The 15,016-nt window shown below is 39.6% G+C and overlaps 1 protein-coding gene across 1 annotated transcript in view; it reads left to right on the forward strand.

The window, feature by feature from the left end:
* Window positions 1-4,848, forward strand: part of ubac2 (UBA domain containing 2) — a gene marked incomplete in the record, with an annotated part of 5,990 nt that extends 1,142 nt beyond the window's left edge. Inside the window, 3 exon segments of the mRNA XM_035663772.1 lie at window positions 1,903-2,044; window positions 2,607-2,753; window positions 3,042-4,848. Of these exon segments, the coding sequence (XP_035519665.1) occupies window positions 1,903-2,044; window positions 2,607-2,753; window positions 3,042-3,149 (397 nt within the window).
* Between the last annotated feature and the right edge of the window lie 10,168 nt (window positions 4,849-15,016).

Here is a 15,016-nt window from a genome sequence, read left to right on the forward strand (position 1 = left end):
GAGTAATACATTGTGAAGTGCTTTCTTAAACTCAATCCATATTGAAATATGAACCTCAGGAGGACTAGATGGTGCACTAAATCATTGGTAGAACTTTTTTAAAGAATTTAGTTACAAATCTCATATATTCTTCTTATTTCAATAATATAGAAGAGTCTTTCTGTCTGTCTGTCTGTCTTTCAAGTGTTCTCGACAACCATTCATTCAATCGACTTCAACTTGCTGGTATATTGCTGAGAAACTAAGGGAAGTGGCCAGTGTCGAGTGTGAAGTAGTTGGATGAGCGATTCTCGAGACAGCTGGAGAAACATGCTCATGTTTGGCAGCCTGGTGAAAATTCAATGCGGCTTCAAATGAAGAACGCATAATCATTTAGCAGTCTGCCTCAACAGCAGGTGGAAAGCAGCATTCAAAAAGTAAGACTGAGAAACAGTTTTCTATCTTTCGATAGCTTCACTTTTTCTCTCCACCCATTTTCATTTTTATTTTCCCTTTATCTTCCTCTAAACCAATGCAAGACACACACACCACACACACAACACACACAACACACACAACAACCACAACACACACACACACCACACACACAACACACACACACACAGAGTATACGATAGACTTTCTCCTGCCATCAACGTTCCTCTATTGTTTTCTATTACTCCCATTATGTTCAATTCAGTCAGAGTGTTCCTTCGTCTTCTCAGGCAGTTTCTCTGTAACACTTCACACCTCCTTCTGTTTACCTGACTTTTTTACCAAACTCCACTATTATCTCAATTTCAATGGACACACGTAGCCTTTAGCTTTTCTAAATTCGAATATCAATCTTCACAGACTCTGGAACCAGTGTGTTCTAATTTGTTTATTTTCCTCACAACCAAAATTCAAGGATTGTCAGCAACATTAACTGATCCCAGCCTTATGGTATTATGTGCCCCATGGGTTGTTTTTTGAAGAAAAAAAATTGCTTTATTGTTTTTTAGTCCCTTTGCAGTGACCATTAGAAGCCATATAATAGAAAACCTAAACAGCATCTTCAACTAACTCAAAGCATAAAAAAACATCTCTGTTTGCCTCTTTTTCCTTCCTATTTCTCCAACATCTTCGCTCTTCAAGCCTCCGCAGTTCATTAATGTCAGGCCAGATCTGAAAATATGGTTCAAGTTTTTCTAAGTCTCTTGGCTTGTTGAGGCGAGGGTGCAAACCAATATTGTTGCTGGATGGAAGAATTCCTCCTGTGGGGTGGGTGCTAATTCTAATTGGAGAGCTAAGCATGCGGCAGGGAGGCTGGGCGTGGACAGGCCTCTCTTTGACATTTAGTATTTTTTCTCGATGGCGGGGATTTGAATAAATGTCAGCGAGCATACGGTTGTTTGGCTAACAAAGGGGCCTGGTCAAGAACACTTAATGAATGTTAGAGTTTGAGGAGGTGCCAGCTAAAAGCGAACAGAACGGAGGTATATTGGTACGCAGTCAGATAACTGTGTGAGTAATCACACATAGAGTGCATGGAAGGAGAAACGTGAACTCCACCTACCCGTATAAACAAACGAGGAAAGCAGGATTTTACTTGACACTTGCAAAAAAAAAAGAAAAATCAGCTTTCACAGATGGGCTTTAATGGAAATGAAAGAGAGGATTGGAGCAATGATTAAATAGTAGTATAAAAGCATACAGAATACATTAATATAAGTAGTTTCTGACTGACGTTAATGTCCAGAAGATAGGGTCATTGTGAAGTGCAGGACATCTAAAATATTGATGCTATTCCCAAGCAACAGATGCCTCCTTTTCTTTAAACAGAATTTTCTTTGTCACCTTGCTCTTATGCTATTGATGTTCAAATATTTTACGCTGTTTTACATGTGTTTTGTCTGCTATTAACATCTTTGGTCATCAAGGCTCCCAACCAAGCAGCGAGACTCCCGTGGGGATGGGTGCCACTCTGGACATCCAGAGGCAACAAAGGATGGACATGCTCGACCAACAGCTGCTGCTGGCCCAGTACAACGAGGCCAGGAGGAACACCAGACCCCAGTCACAGGTAAAAGGACGCACACACACACACACAGACTTATTGTCACAGTTATGCACAGATTGACCCCCCACAAACACACACACAATGTCTTGAAATTTGTAAATTAAAAAAGGACCAGTGTGTAGGATTTAGTGATTTGAGATTCAGATTGCAACTAACTGAACACCGCTCACGTCTGCATTTGACAACTTGAGAATGAGAACGGGTTGTGTAGTGTAGTGTGTAGGAGAAACTACAGTTGCCATGAAGCTCGCCAGTGTTGGGTTTGTCCGTCCTGGGCTACTGTAGAAACATGGCAGTTCAACATGGCATACTCACTGCTTCTTTAGATAAATAGCTCTCATTCTAAGGTAACGAAAACACACTGATTCCTATATTCAGGCGATTATACACTAATGAAAATGAGAAATGGAATAATATGAAACATTATAGTTCCATTTCTGCCAATAATCCTCCTACCACAATGGACCTTTATAATTCACCTCAAGCATCAGATGCCAGTAACTGCAATTGAACTAACTGTATATATGTACTAAAAGTGCTTGATTCTGCCTCCTTGTGTGTATAGTCTGGGTTGTTACAGTGGACCAGGTTGTTCCCCTCCCTGAGACACAGAGGACAGAACAGACCCCCGATGCAGCCCCACCCCCAAGCTCAGACACCCCCATCCACACAGCCTCCTCTATTAGACAACTCTCCTGTCGCAGAGGAGCAGGTGCGTATTCATCCGTGTGTTTCTGTGTATGTATACATGTGTTTTCACTGGTAGTTTCCGTTTACTTTATGGCATATCTTAATATTCTTTTACATATTTTATGACCAGCATGACTCAGAATCTTTATAAACAGACAGACTGCTAACGCTTTAAGCAAATCTTGATTTCCGGCCCACCCACGCCTTACTTTGTGAAGGGCAGCCTTATGAAACATTCCCAGGTGAAGATTTCTCAGCCGCTGCTGTGTTAGCTGCTGTCTCTCAACTGATGTCTTTTTCTGTCCCACAGGTTGCACGGTTGGTGGAAATGGGCTTTTCCAGGATTGATGCACTCGAAGCTCTCAGAGCTTCAAACAATGATATCAACATGGCAACCAATTTCCTCTTGCAACACTGAGAGAGAGAGAAAGAGCTCAGTTAAAAAAAACAGAGGTGAATGAGGACAGAGAGAGAAAACAGGAAGAGCAGAGCAACCAAAGCAGAGGAGCCAAAAGCGAAACGGAGAGGAAATGTCGGACAGAACGAAACCGTGAACGATGGAGACAAACGATATTTGTACAGATGATCTGAAGGCTGTGTCACTGCTCCCTGAAGCAGTGTTGGGGCTGACCCTATCTGAACTGAACCTGATAGCAGGCTGATTAATGAAGAAGTGTGAAGCACAAAGTAGGAGACATTTGCGTCATAGCTTTCTGATGGCCGTTGTCGTGTGAAACAGGCGTCATTGCTCAAGGCAGACGAGTTAGACCTCTGAGTCCAAGGGGGATCCCTTGAAAAATACACAGAAAACAAACAGGTCAGAGCTTTCCACACAGTACATCTTAAAAAAAAACAAAAAAAAACCCAAGTCTTCAATCCAGTAGAGGAGATATAAAGTGGGTTACTTCTTAAAAACAGAACGGATGCTGAAGAACACAAATCGGCTGAGATCCCACACACCCTCCACATGGATACCAACGTATAGCTTTGTGAAATAGAGTTTTATATAACCCGCTGTTATGTACTGCCACTCTACTTCCAAAATGGCTACTGTGAAACCAGCATCTTAGATTCTGGTTAGATTTAAGTAAAAGATGGAAAAAACGGATAAAGCTAAAGGTGAACAAGGTTTTTCACACAATGGGTCAGATAACGTTATGTCATCAATCAGGTTTCAATCTTATATTGGAAAAGTCTGAAACAATAGGAGTGAAAACAGGCACGCAGCACCTGCTAGACGATTATATTTAACTCCACGAGGAGGTGCAAAGGTCACGATGTCAACTTCAAAATTTATGATTAAAGAATCCCCGAACAAAATAACCTGGGATATCATGATTTTATTACACAGTTGCTCTCTATTTATGTTGGCAGTGTTTGATGGAAGTAGCAGGGCTCAACCCTTTCCGGCTTGAGATGTTTTAACAAAGCGGTTAGCCTGATTGACAGCTACTGTAGGAGCCAAAATTCTTCCGAGCTGATTGGTTTGGCCCATTGGAAACTCTACATTGTTGGTGACAGATGGAGGTGTTTGGCAGGAAATGGGCTAGATTGGATATCTCAGGGTCTGGTAATGACATAATCACATTTACAGACATGAGTACACATACACACATGCACAGTAGCCCTTCAAGTAGGGCATTTCTCACATTTCATGCTCTCAAATGCATATGGTGACACTTCTCAACATTTAATTTATTCTGTCTTAACTGAGTTTGGGTCTTTGCTCTGCCAGCACACTGAATCATTGCAAGTCTTAAAAGACTGATGATATTTATTATGCAATATCATGATGAGAAATGTATGGAGACTATGCACTGCATAGTACCTACTTTGTGTGTGTATAAATGTGCAAAACTATTGTCCAAGAGAAGTAATATTGCAGCCACTATGTATTGATGTCAAAGACAGATGCTAGTTTTATATTTTGTGCATAATAATAATATTGATAATATTTGACCACTGAGATGATCATTTGTGTGTATGTATTTTTCAGAGTGATATAATAGAATATGGGTGTGATGAGGGAGTTGTTGCATGGACGACTCTCTGATGAACTGTAATGAATCATTTGGTCTGTGGAATAAATCAACTTGCTGACTAAATTATTTGCATCACATAGGAGGAGGCATTCATTATGACAAGCATCTATTTACAGTCCACAGTGTTCTCTATTACTAATCCTTATTATGTCATGATTCCAAATTATTGACCTTTCACCACCATCCCTGAATACCTATGCAACCAAATGCCAGATATAATAATTCACAGAGATGATGCTGTGATGTGAACATTTAAAACACACAAATGTACAATTTGAGCAATGTATTCTGATTGCTGCAATGCAATAATTTATCATGCTGTCACTGTGCAGTATAAATATATCCTGGCATCATTACAAGTTTACAGGGAGTCACTGCTCTGTTGTGGTACTACTTTTAAACACATGATGGCACTCTTGTGACAAGATAAGACATGGGTTAATTTGTATCAAGAAAAAAATGTTAATCACCATACATATGAGCAATAAGAAAAAAAATTAAAAGTCATAATTTAGACTGGCTTTAAACAGTAAAATGAAAGTAATGGTTTCTTAAAATCCCATGTCAATTGTAGTTGTTCCTGGGGCACAGATTTTTATTTTATTGATTTTTTTTTTCTGCTGAAAAGCTGGAAAGCTTTGCCTTTTTATGACAAGTGTTCAAATTAAACAACAAGCCAGAGAAGTTTGGAAACTGTTTCTAGGAGATGCAATATCTCCCAGCAACTATCCTTAAACCAGCTGCCACTATTTTAAGGATGTATTCTTTCATTTCCTTCTGAGCAGTGTGTTGTCTCCAAGAAGACTACCCGTTGGGCAGAAACCAGTGTATTACCAGTGCTTTAGTCTGCAGTCTGCCTTTTCTCGCTGTCTGTCCAAGGGCAGATTTTGTAGCTGTATTTTAGGTTTTTAAACAGCAGAGATGCCCACTGTAGAAATATTCATTTGTGCATTATTACAATACAGACTTACTGTAACTGTACAGCAATAACTAAAGCAATAAAAGTGGGGTCTCTATATGTATGGAGGTTTCATATCACCATAACATTTTGCATAATGTATTATTATTAAAAATAATAATATTGTTGACAGTTGGCAGTTAAAGGGTCATATTAATAATAAAAGTGTACATGCCTATAGATCTCTGTTTAACTAAAATTAGATTTAAAAGATTTAAACATCAAGATTTTAATGTGCTCTAGCAGATTTGAGAAATACTTTTTAAAACGACGTGACCACGATTGCTCTGCTATTGTGAAAGAACCCACCTGTTATTGTTAAGTTACCTTTCGTCACTAGATGGAGACATTGAGTCAGGTCTGTTGTTATTGCCAGTTAGCCGTCTGCCACACCCACCGTCTCCGATTATTCCACTGAGCAGACAGCTCCAGCAGACAGTCTCGCTCCAAGGTGGCTGAATATGAATGTAGAGAAATTATGCACATCTTCAAGTCAAAGAATTCCAAAAGCATATGGTTTGCCAACTATTCCATGAAATACGAAGGACCAAATTATACTTTGAGGAGCCTATATTTTTCATCTGGCATATGTTGCACTTGAAACTCCCACAGACACCCAACATGAAACATGTTTTTTTGTTTAAACTAAAAGGGTCTCCTGAGTTCACAGTGACACAGTTCCATCCACCCTCAGCTGACGTCGTACCCAGTCAAGCGGTGCAACTTTTAATGGCTGCTGAATTGAAAAGCAGCTTAAACCAGAGTGATTAATATCTGTGTGTCTCTTTGTGTTTCAGTGTTTAATTAAAGACACTGATTAAAGGAAAAAAACTTCACTGACAACCAACCTCATTAGGCAGATTCTTTTGTGAAATGCCCACTTAATGTGCAACATTAATCAAGTCTCGTTTTGTGGGTAGTGATTTTGATTTCTTGAGCTTTGGAAGGAATGTTTTTATTTAAAAAAAAAAAGGGTAAACTGCAAATGATGTGTCATGATGGATGTCCATAGGTGATGAAACTGGTTTTGACTTTGTGTGAGCAAGCATGTCTTTATATTTAAACCGCTGTGTGAAAGTTGCGTATCCCTGTGTTAAACCAGGAGCATCAGCAACAGTAACAGAATGATGATGTATAGTCTGGGGGTTTCTCCTTGTCTGGCGGAGAAAAACCATTATCGTTTACAGTACAGCCGACTGTGGCCTTGAAGCATCAGCAGTTGTCTCTGGCTATTTGTCATTTCAGGTAAGCCTTCTGTGGCTCTATTAACCAAGACCTACTGTACTGTATATCATGATAGACCTCTACTGTAGGAACTGAGTGATGCTTGTGTGTGTTTCTGCTCCTGCATGTCTATACTTTTTGAAAAAAGATTCATCTTTTATATTTAGGGCTAATTAGCTTCTGGGCCAAGGTTAAAATTACAGTAAGTGTTGGGATGGATAAGAATGCCAAGGTAATGCTTAAAGGAATGGTTTAACATTTTGGGAAACAAAAAAAAAAAGACAACTGTTCACACTTTTTAAAGTTAAACACATAAGATATAACATACTAATTTGTGAGCTTTAGAGGTGCATGCAGATTTTGATGCTTTCTAACGCAGTCAGGCTAGCTGTTTCCCCTGTTTAAAGTCTTTATGCTAAGCTAAGCTTATCGGCTGCCAACAGACAGACATGAGAGTGGTATCGACCTTCTCATTTAACTCTCTGCCAGAAAGATTTTGATGTTAATTTTAAAGCAGCATTAATTGCAACACAACACTGACATATTCAAATATAGCCTACAGTTATGGTGAACTCGTTATCATTCACTTGGAATCATGTGTCTGGCACCCAGGCAAATGCAAGTCCAGTATTCACTCTCATTTTAACTCTGTTCCTCCAACTCCTGAGAAAAATATCTGTCTTTTTAGCTGCTAAATGCTCCACTATCTGCCAGTTGCTAATTTTAGCAGGTAGTCTACAGTCGGTGTTTTTTTTTTTTTGCTGCAAACGGTAAAGTATAACCAAAACAAACAGCTGAAAGACACTATAATACTCCACATAGTTTGGGGGAACTGCTGAGTTTGGAGTTAATTCTCTGTGGGTTTGTCTTAATTAATGACCTCTTTCACATTACACAGTCACTTCATCCATTGTTAATATGAACATATTGGTTAACGAAGCTTACACTTTTCATATCGGTGCTAGTAATTATCCACAGAAGTAATATGTTATGTTCTGTTATGTTTATGGATATGTTATGATATGTTATGTTATGTTGTGTTATGTTATGGCATTGTATGGTATGTTTATGTTATTTCAGGTTAGGTTTATGTTTTAATATGAGTGAATTACTTGCTGATGCTGTGCCACTGACATGCATGTATCACTTCAAACTGCCAGAGGCCAGCACCAGCTCCAACGCTGTCTCTGCTATATTCCCCTCACCAGCTCTGTTGCCATGGTGAGTGCATGCCGTTTTGTGTGGTTACCATGGGGACCCCATATTACAGCCTTCCTCCTGCTCTCATCATGTTTCTGCATGATCATTTCTATGCCTCCTGTACACTAATGCTTAAAAAAAAAAATGTTAGCAGCACAGGGGAGTGCCCTCAGGGATTGCCTTCTGTAGAAACACGGCGAGGTATTCCTGAAGCTGTTTCAGTGGATGTCAGAAATACCCAAAATAACTTTCTCACTGTGACTTTGCATGTTTGAAATTGAAAATGTCAGATGTATGAGGATAATTCAGAACAATGCCATCTATTTTTCCTTCTGACTTGTGAGCCCATAGCTATGAAAGACAAGAATGCTAAATGCCTCCCACTGATATGGTAATAATATTCAAGCTAGTGTGCTTTGAGATAATGACATCATTTGTTTGCTTGATTCCTTCTAACAATTACAGTCTGTCCGTGTTTGTCACACTCACAGGTTATTGTGCCTTTGTATGTGTATGTGTGCATGCATGTATGTCGGCCAACATGTGTCTACTCGTATATGCGTATGCGCCTGACTGCACCGTGCGCCACATGTGTGAATGTTTGCATCCCATTCTCAGGGCAGAGAGCGAGAAGCAAAAGCCACTGATGTTCTGCCCTAGTCATTTTGAGTGGAACTTCATAGTTAATGGGGCACAAAAATGTACCTGCCTTCAGGCCATTCAGCAGTTTGGCATTTCACATTGTGTGCTGGCTCCTGTTTAGTCTGTGCTTGCTTCGCCTAAGTCAAGAGGAGTGCAATCTTTTTTAATCATTAGGGCTCGGCTAAGTTCACTTTGGGCTTTGTGGGTTTGTTCAACCTGTTTTTCATCTTCCAGCAGTAATGACAGCTTGTGGATGGCCAGCTTGTTTTTCTTTTTTCCTTTTGTTTGCTGACACTAGATCGGTGCCTAGACCTGCCTGAGCCCAATTATTAGAAAGCCACAATCCCACAAGATACTCATCTGGAAAACAGTCATTTGCAACCCAGGCATCTCCACAAAAGCATGCTCAACTTCAACTCTCTAATCAGCATTACTGTGAGGTAAGCAGCCATCACTCATGACCATCAACTGTCACTGACCCCAAGAATATGAGACATCATATTTGTCTGTGAAAGCTTTGGGAGTAGTCCATCCATCATCGGGAGCACGTAAACAGAATTTGGATGTTATGACAAAGATGTGATTACCACTTTTGTTTGTGCAGAAATTACCAGTAGGAGATTAATTTGAGGTGAAGCCCAAGTAACTCCAGATAAAAAACACGGTGTCACCATTATGTGAGATTCAAAGACCACAGAAAAACAAAATGATTGGTTGTTATTGCTTTTGGAGGAGAGTTCATCTGGAAAAGCTAGTGTCAGTGTCATCTGAAGAATTTTGAGCTAATGTGGCCTTTACCCCCTCTTTTCACTCCGTTTCCTGCTGTCTCTCTCTCACACAAATGAACTCTGATGCACCGCAGACACTGACAGTAAAACTTAAATGTGCAGAATGTTGACAGGAGTGGAAACAGCCTACTTTGCTCTCTCCCTCCTCCATAAACTATACCTTGCTTTTTTCAGTGCCCCTGTAGAGCACTCAGTACACTCCAAAGAATCTCTCTGTGTCCTCTGACCTTTAATAAGGTTCACTTCCTCTGTAATTGTACACACACACGGTATGGCATGAACGCGTGGTTCGTGCACGGGTGCGTTTATTTTTATGCATCTGTGTACTGTATGCATGCTTGTGTGTGTGTGTGTCTATAAATGTGATGAACACAGAGTTCCCATTAAGACTTCTAGTTAAGGTGAAGGTGTTAAGCCGATGAAAGCTTTCTCTTCCGTTAGCTCCTCTAAGTGAACTTTACACACATACACATGCTCTAGCAGATCCATTACATCCGGTCTAAAACCAACTTTGCTAAACACTTCCGACATTGTCCTGACTGTTGAAGCGTCCAGCTGTTAGTGCATTTATCATAGAGGCTTAGAGCTGATTCTGGTTGTCTCTCTGCACTACTGACACACAGCAGGAAGACATTTCCTTGACTCAACAACTGGACTTTTTAGCAGACCCATCCTCTTTCTACACTTCTTCTTTCTACTCCTTTACTCTCCGCCTACTCATGACCTTACCGTACCTGTTTTTGTGCCCCATCAGTCTTTCTAAGTAGTGCAAATTGGGCATTCTGTTTCTAAAATTCACGGACTCAACATCCTATTCCAGTCATTGCAGCCTTTGAGCACATCAGCAGTCAGCAAGTCTACACAGTGGATCCTACAGATAAAGAGGTTATAATGCTTACTCTCCTTCTTAGAAAAGCTCAATGCTTTTGAAGTGGTATTACGAAGTATTATGTTGTGGGGAGGTAAAATCAGAATCATTTTGTTGCCAAGTAGGTTCTCGCATATAAGGGAATATGCCTTTGGTGTTTTAGTGTGTAACAACAGACATAGTAATAGAAAAATCTAAAGAAAGATAAAAAAATAAATACTGCAATTTAAGAAGCATGATTTACAATAAAATATGATAAATATTATTAAAATATATACAAAATGACTTAAATGAAAATACAGAAAAGGGTCTATTATTAGCCGGTCAGACTAAATTCAGTCAGTTAACTCACATGGAATAGATTATTATTTGAATGTACACACACAAGTGTATACAGTTCATCCGGAGGACATCCCGTTAATGTCTGTGTCAAATTTCATGACAATCCTTCCAATGGTTAAGAGATATTTCAGTCTAGACCAAAGTGGCCGACTGACCCACAGATTAAAATTGCCATACCTAGAACCATGCCACTAACATGGTTAAAAAACAATGATAATAAACTGTATATTCTGTTGTCTTTAATGGGATCTCCAAAGCCTTTCCAGCCCTCTGTCCCTCGATAAAGAGAAAGAGCCAGCAAGCGATTGACTCTGACATAAAAAACATATCAAGTTTATTTGATAGAGCTGTGAAATAGGTAAAATGCAGAGATCCTGTTAATGAAGTCATGCAGTGTGCTGTACTTGAGGTCAATAAAACCAGTAAAACAATGTTCACTCACTGTATTTTATGTTGTGTCATCTGTTTGGATGAATGAGATAAAGGGGAAATTACATTTTAATTAATTTAAAACCACCACCAAATGGAAATTATATTTAGTTATGGATGAACGAATGATGTGCTGCCGAAGAAATGGAAAAAAAGATACTGGCGTATGTACCAAGTGAATACTATGATACTAAGTAAGGTAACATCCATTCATTCAAGTTAACATTGGTAACGCCTATGTTTACTCTACTATTTCATGTCAAAATGGCTGCTGTGAAAAAGGTCTATGGACTACACTGACGACAAGTACAGACATCTTTATCAGAATATGCCTGGCTCCTTTTCACATCTGCATGCATGAATGGTCGGAGACTTTGATCACCTCGGTGTAGGGACTAAGATAACACAGAGCTCACAGTGTTCTTTTAGTCATGTTTAAACACAAAGAGACCCCCCTCCCCTTCCCTTTTTAGTCTGTGCTGATTCACAACGGTCTGGAACCAGCCAGCTCTGGAAGCTTGTCTCCATGGAGACAAGGGTGGGAAGGAGAGTGATGATGTTGCTGGCAGAACAGCAGTCCCGAATCAGCCATGTGTTTCAGTGTGTGTGTTTGTGTGGGTATACAAGAGACAAGCAGGGAGCGAGAGAGAGAGAGATGATATTTTCCTTCTAAAAAAAGAAGGGTAATTTCACTAGCACAAGATATAGCTTTTATCCAGTCAAAGGGTAACTACGTGACTTGTCACATCCGGGGGAGAAAACGGCGTGCTCAACATTGATTGACGGTACAGGTTGTGACAAGCAGAGAGTGCGACCAATTTCTTGTGACACGCATATTCTCACAGATTATAGATAGCAACACAGAAAAACAAAGCAACGTTTAACAACCAGCTCTAAAGCTGAAATGTCAATATGAAGGCATGGCCCCCATCTTTCATCTCCTTTGAATGTTTGGTTTAAAATGAATATCGGTAGAGGTGAGGAGTTTGAGGGATGCCATTTATAAATTCTTCCCAGGACTGGGTTTTAGAAGAACTAAACCACTAAATCAATCGGTAGGCATCCAGGCAAATGGTTTGTCAGTTAATAGTAGTGTTTGTCTCAGGTCATTAAATACTGCTTCAAAACACAGTTATTATGTCATGTCTACAGAACTGGAATTTCAGGAAGCAGTTAAGCTGTAGACTGTGTGGTGCATTCAGGGGCGGATCTAGAGGAATATGCATGGCATTTGTGGCATGGAGACTTTAAAAGGTGGCAGAAATATATGCCGATTTAATCCCATATGAGCCCTCAAATTAAGACACTTTCACTACAAAAACCTTACATTATTGTGGTGCATTAGTAAAGTATTATTATTTCCAAATCTTTTTTTTTTTCAGACTTCATCATGGAGCCTAAAATGTGTCCAACAGATCACTAAATTATACGTGTTAATTTCTGCTTATATGCGTCAGAGAAGGTGTGGTCATAATCTTTCTATTTTATTCTAAACCGTGGATTATTTTAAATATCAAAATGTCACAGGTTTGAAATAGCACACAGTTGCAGCGCTTAAGGCATGATGCGGATATCGATCCCCGGATCGATCGATCAATGGATCAATCAGCACCTGCACGGCTTCGCGCTTACACATGCAGGTGTCCGCACGGCCTTTATACCCATCGCCACTGCAAAGCATCCTTTGTTTTTGTTCGAGCCCGCTGTGACCCATTTTACTCAAATTAAGCTCAGAGCTTTGGATGCCATGGTGATGAAGAGGTGTTAATAGCAATTTTGGAGGGGGTGGAGGTGGAAAGGGAGGGGAGGATTGGTTAGTCATTGTTTAGGATGGGGTGTGTGTGTTCATGAGACATGGGGGAAGGACAGGGCTATGAAATGCATCAAAAGGTCCCCAGCTGGACTCATGCCAGGTATGGTTGTGAGTCTTGCACCTTCATCATTCAGCTATCAGGACATCCCCTTGTTAGCAGATATTATCCTTGTTACAACAAGGCCAATTAAAAAGATTTGAAAAACACAATACTATATAACTATGATAGTGCTACCTTGCAAGAAAATATAATAATAATAATAATAATAATAATAATAATAATAATAAGACTCTCAGACTTAGCAAATTGAGTTTGTCCTTTTAATTAACTGAAGCAATCAATCTGCAAGCTGTAGACGGCTAGCTAGCTAGTTAGCTAGTGCGCTGGAGCTAATGTTGCTAGGCTAGCTCACCTATTAGCTAATTGGTCTGTTAGGGTTGGTCTTCCTTAAACATAATGTGCAGAAATGTGTCTGTGATAGTGTTTCGTTAAAGTCTGAAGGCCACTTTCAAGTTTTCCACCGAAAATATGGACCAGACAACAAAAGCTGCGGCATCATTTTCATCAGCCAAACAGTCCTTGAAGGTAACCTAAGTCCTGTTCCCCCCATGACATGGCTATTTTCATGGCCCCACTTTATTGCTAATGTTAATCTGTCGACATGCTAGATGCTCATTGCTATGAGTTTTACAGCTGTGTCCCAATTCTATACTAGCAACATAAATTCTTCACACGTTTATACGTTTTTATGTGTGAAATAATAGACCTGGACGAATGTCAAAGCAGGAAAACCGCAGATGTAATTACTCACTGATGCCTTTGATCACACCTGGGCTTTTCATGCCTTAGCAAGTCAAAATGTCTGCTGTGGAAAAAGGTCTTTTATTTTAAAAATCAATGCTCAAAGAAATGAGGGGAGTTGCTGACAGCTGTTAAACGGTAAAACAATGAATGAATTGTGGTGAGAAAGCTACAGGTGGATATTGGAAAACAAAACAATTTTTTTTTTTTTTTTTCATGTAAGTACAAATTTGCTACAAATTGACCAGAATAACTACAAAAACACCTGTTAGAGCCTTAAAAAGTCAGCTCCTGTTTTGTTGTTTGAGTTTGGAAATGTCTGCTATTTTCTGCATTATTGCAATGCAAAGGATGCATCGGTGCAAGTATAATCTTTAAAGATGTTTAGCGGATACCTGAAGTGATTTGTTCATACAAAAGCTATGACTTTGATTCTGTTGTGCCTTCAACTCCCTGTTTGCCAGAGTGAGCATGTGTACAGGGCTTAGCACAGCAAAAGAACTCCTTTGCCGTAGGGCTGCTGAGGGAGATAACATAGCAGAATATATTATGATGATATTAACCAAGACAACAATGACTGACGTTTAGAGCTGGAGGGGTAACAGACTTCTAGCATAATCAGATTTCTCAACACATCATTTTAACATGAAGACATCGTGATGTATTAGAAGAGCCTCAGGGGAAAACAAATGACATTTTAATGAATATAATAAGACACAGCTAATATTTACACTATCCAAACAGACGTTATTCAAACAGATATGGGTTAATAATTGTATTTCCATAAAATCAACAGTGATTGTCCTCTCCAATTAAAAAAAAAAAAAGCGATACATGTTATTGAATCTTTATTTTATCCTGTAAGTTAAATCACTTTGTATTGCGTAGATTTTAGTCCCGCATGGCAAGGTCTTCCTCACATTGTTTCTCTCATCACCTCACTCAGGAGTGCTTCCTCTGTTTTCACTCTCTCTGGCCTCCGTAGAAAAAAGAGCTCTCTCACGGCAGCTCTCCATCTTCTGGGAATGCCGTCCTGACATTAATGGCCCATTTAAGCAGGTAAATGTAATTTCATGCCGTTTCAAACAAAGTTATGTCAAGCTGTAATGGTAGGTAATGGTGCTGTGTGCTGAGTCACTGGAATAAGTTATCATCTAATTCCCAGGATAGAATGGCA

The sequence above is a fragment of the Morone saxatilis genome, unplaced genomic scaffold (genome assembly GCF_004916995.1).
Source record: "Morone saxatilis isolate NCDOM2014 unplaced genomic scaffold, NCSU_SB_2.0 Contig19, whole genome shotgun sequence".
Classification (NCBI taxonomy): Eukaryota; Metazoa; Chordata; class Actinopteri; family Moronidae; genus Morone; species Morone saxatilis.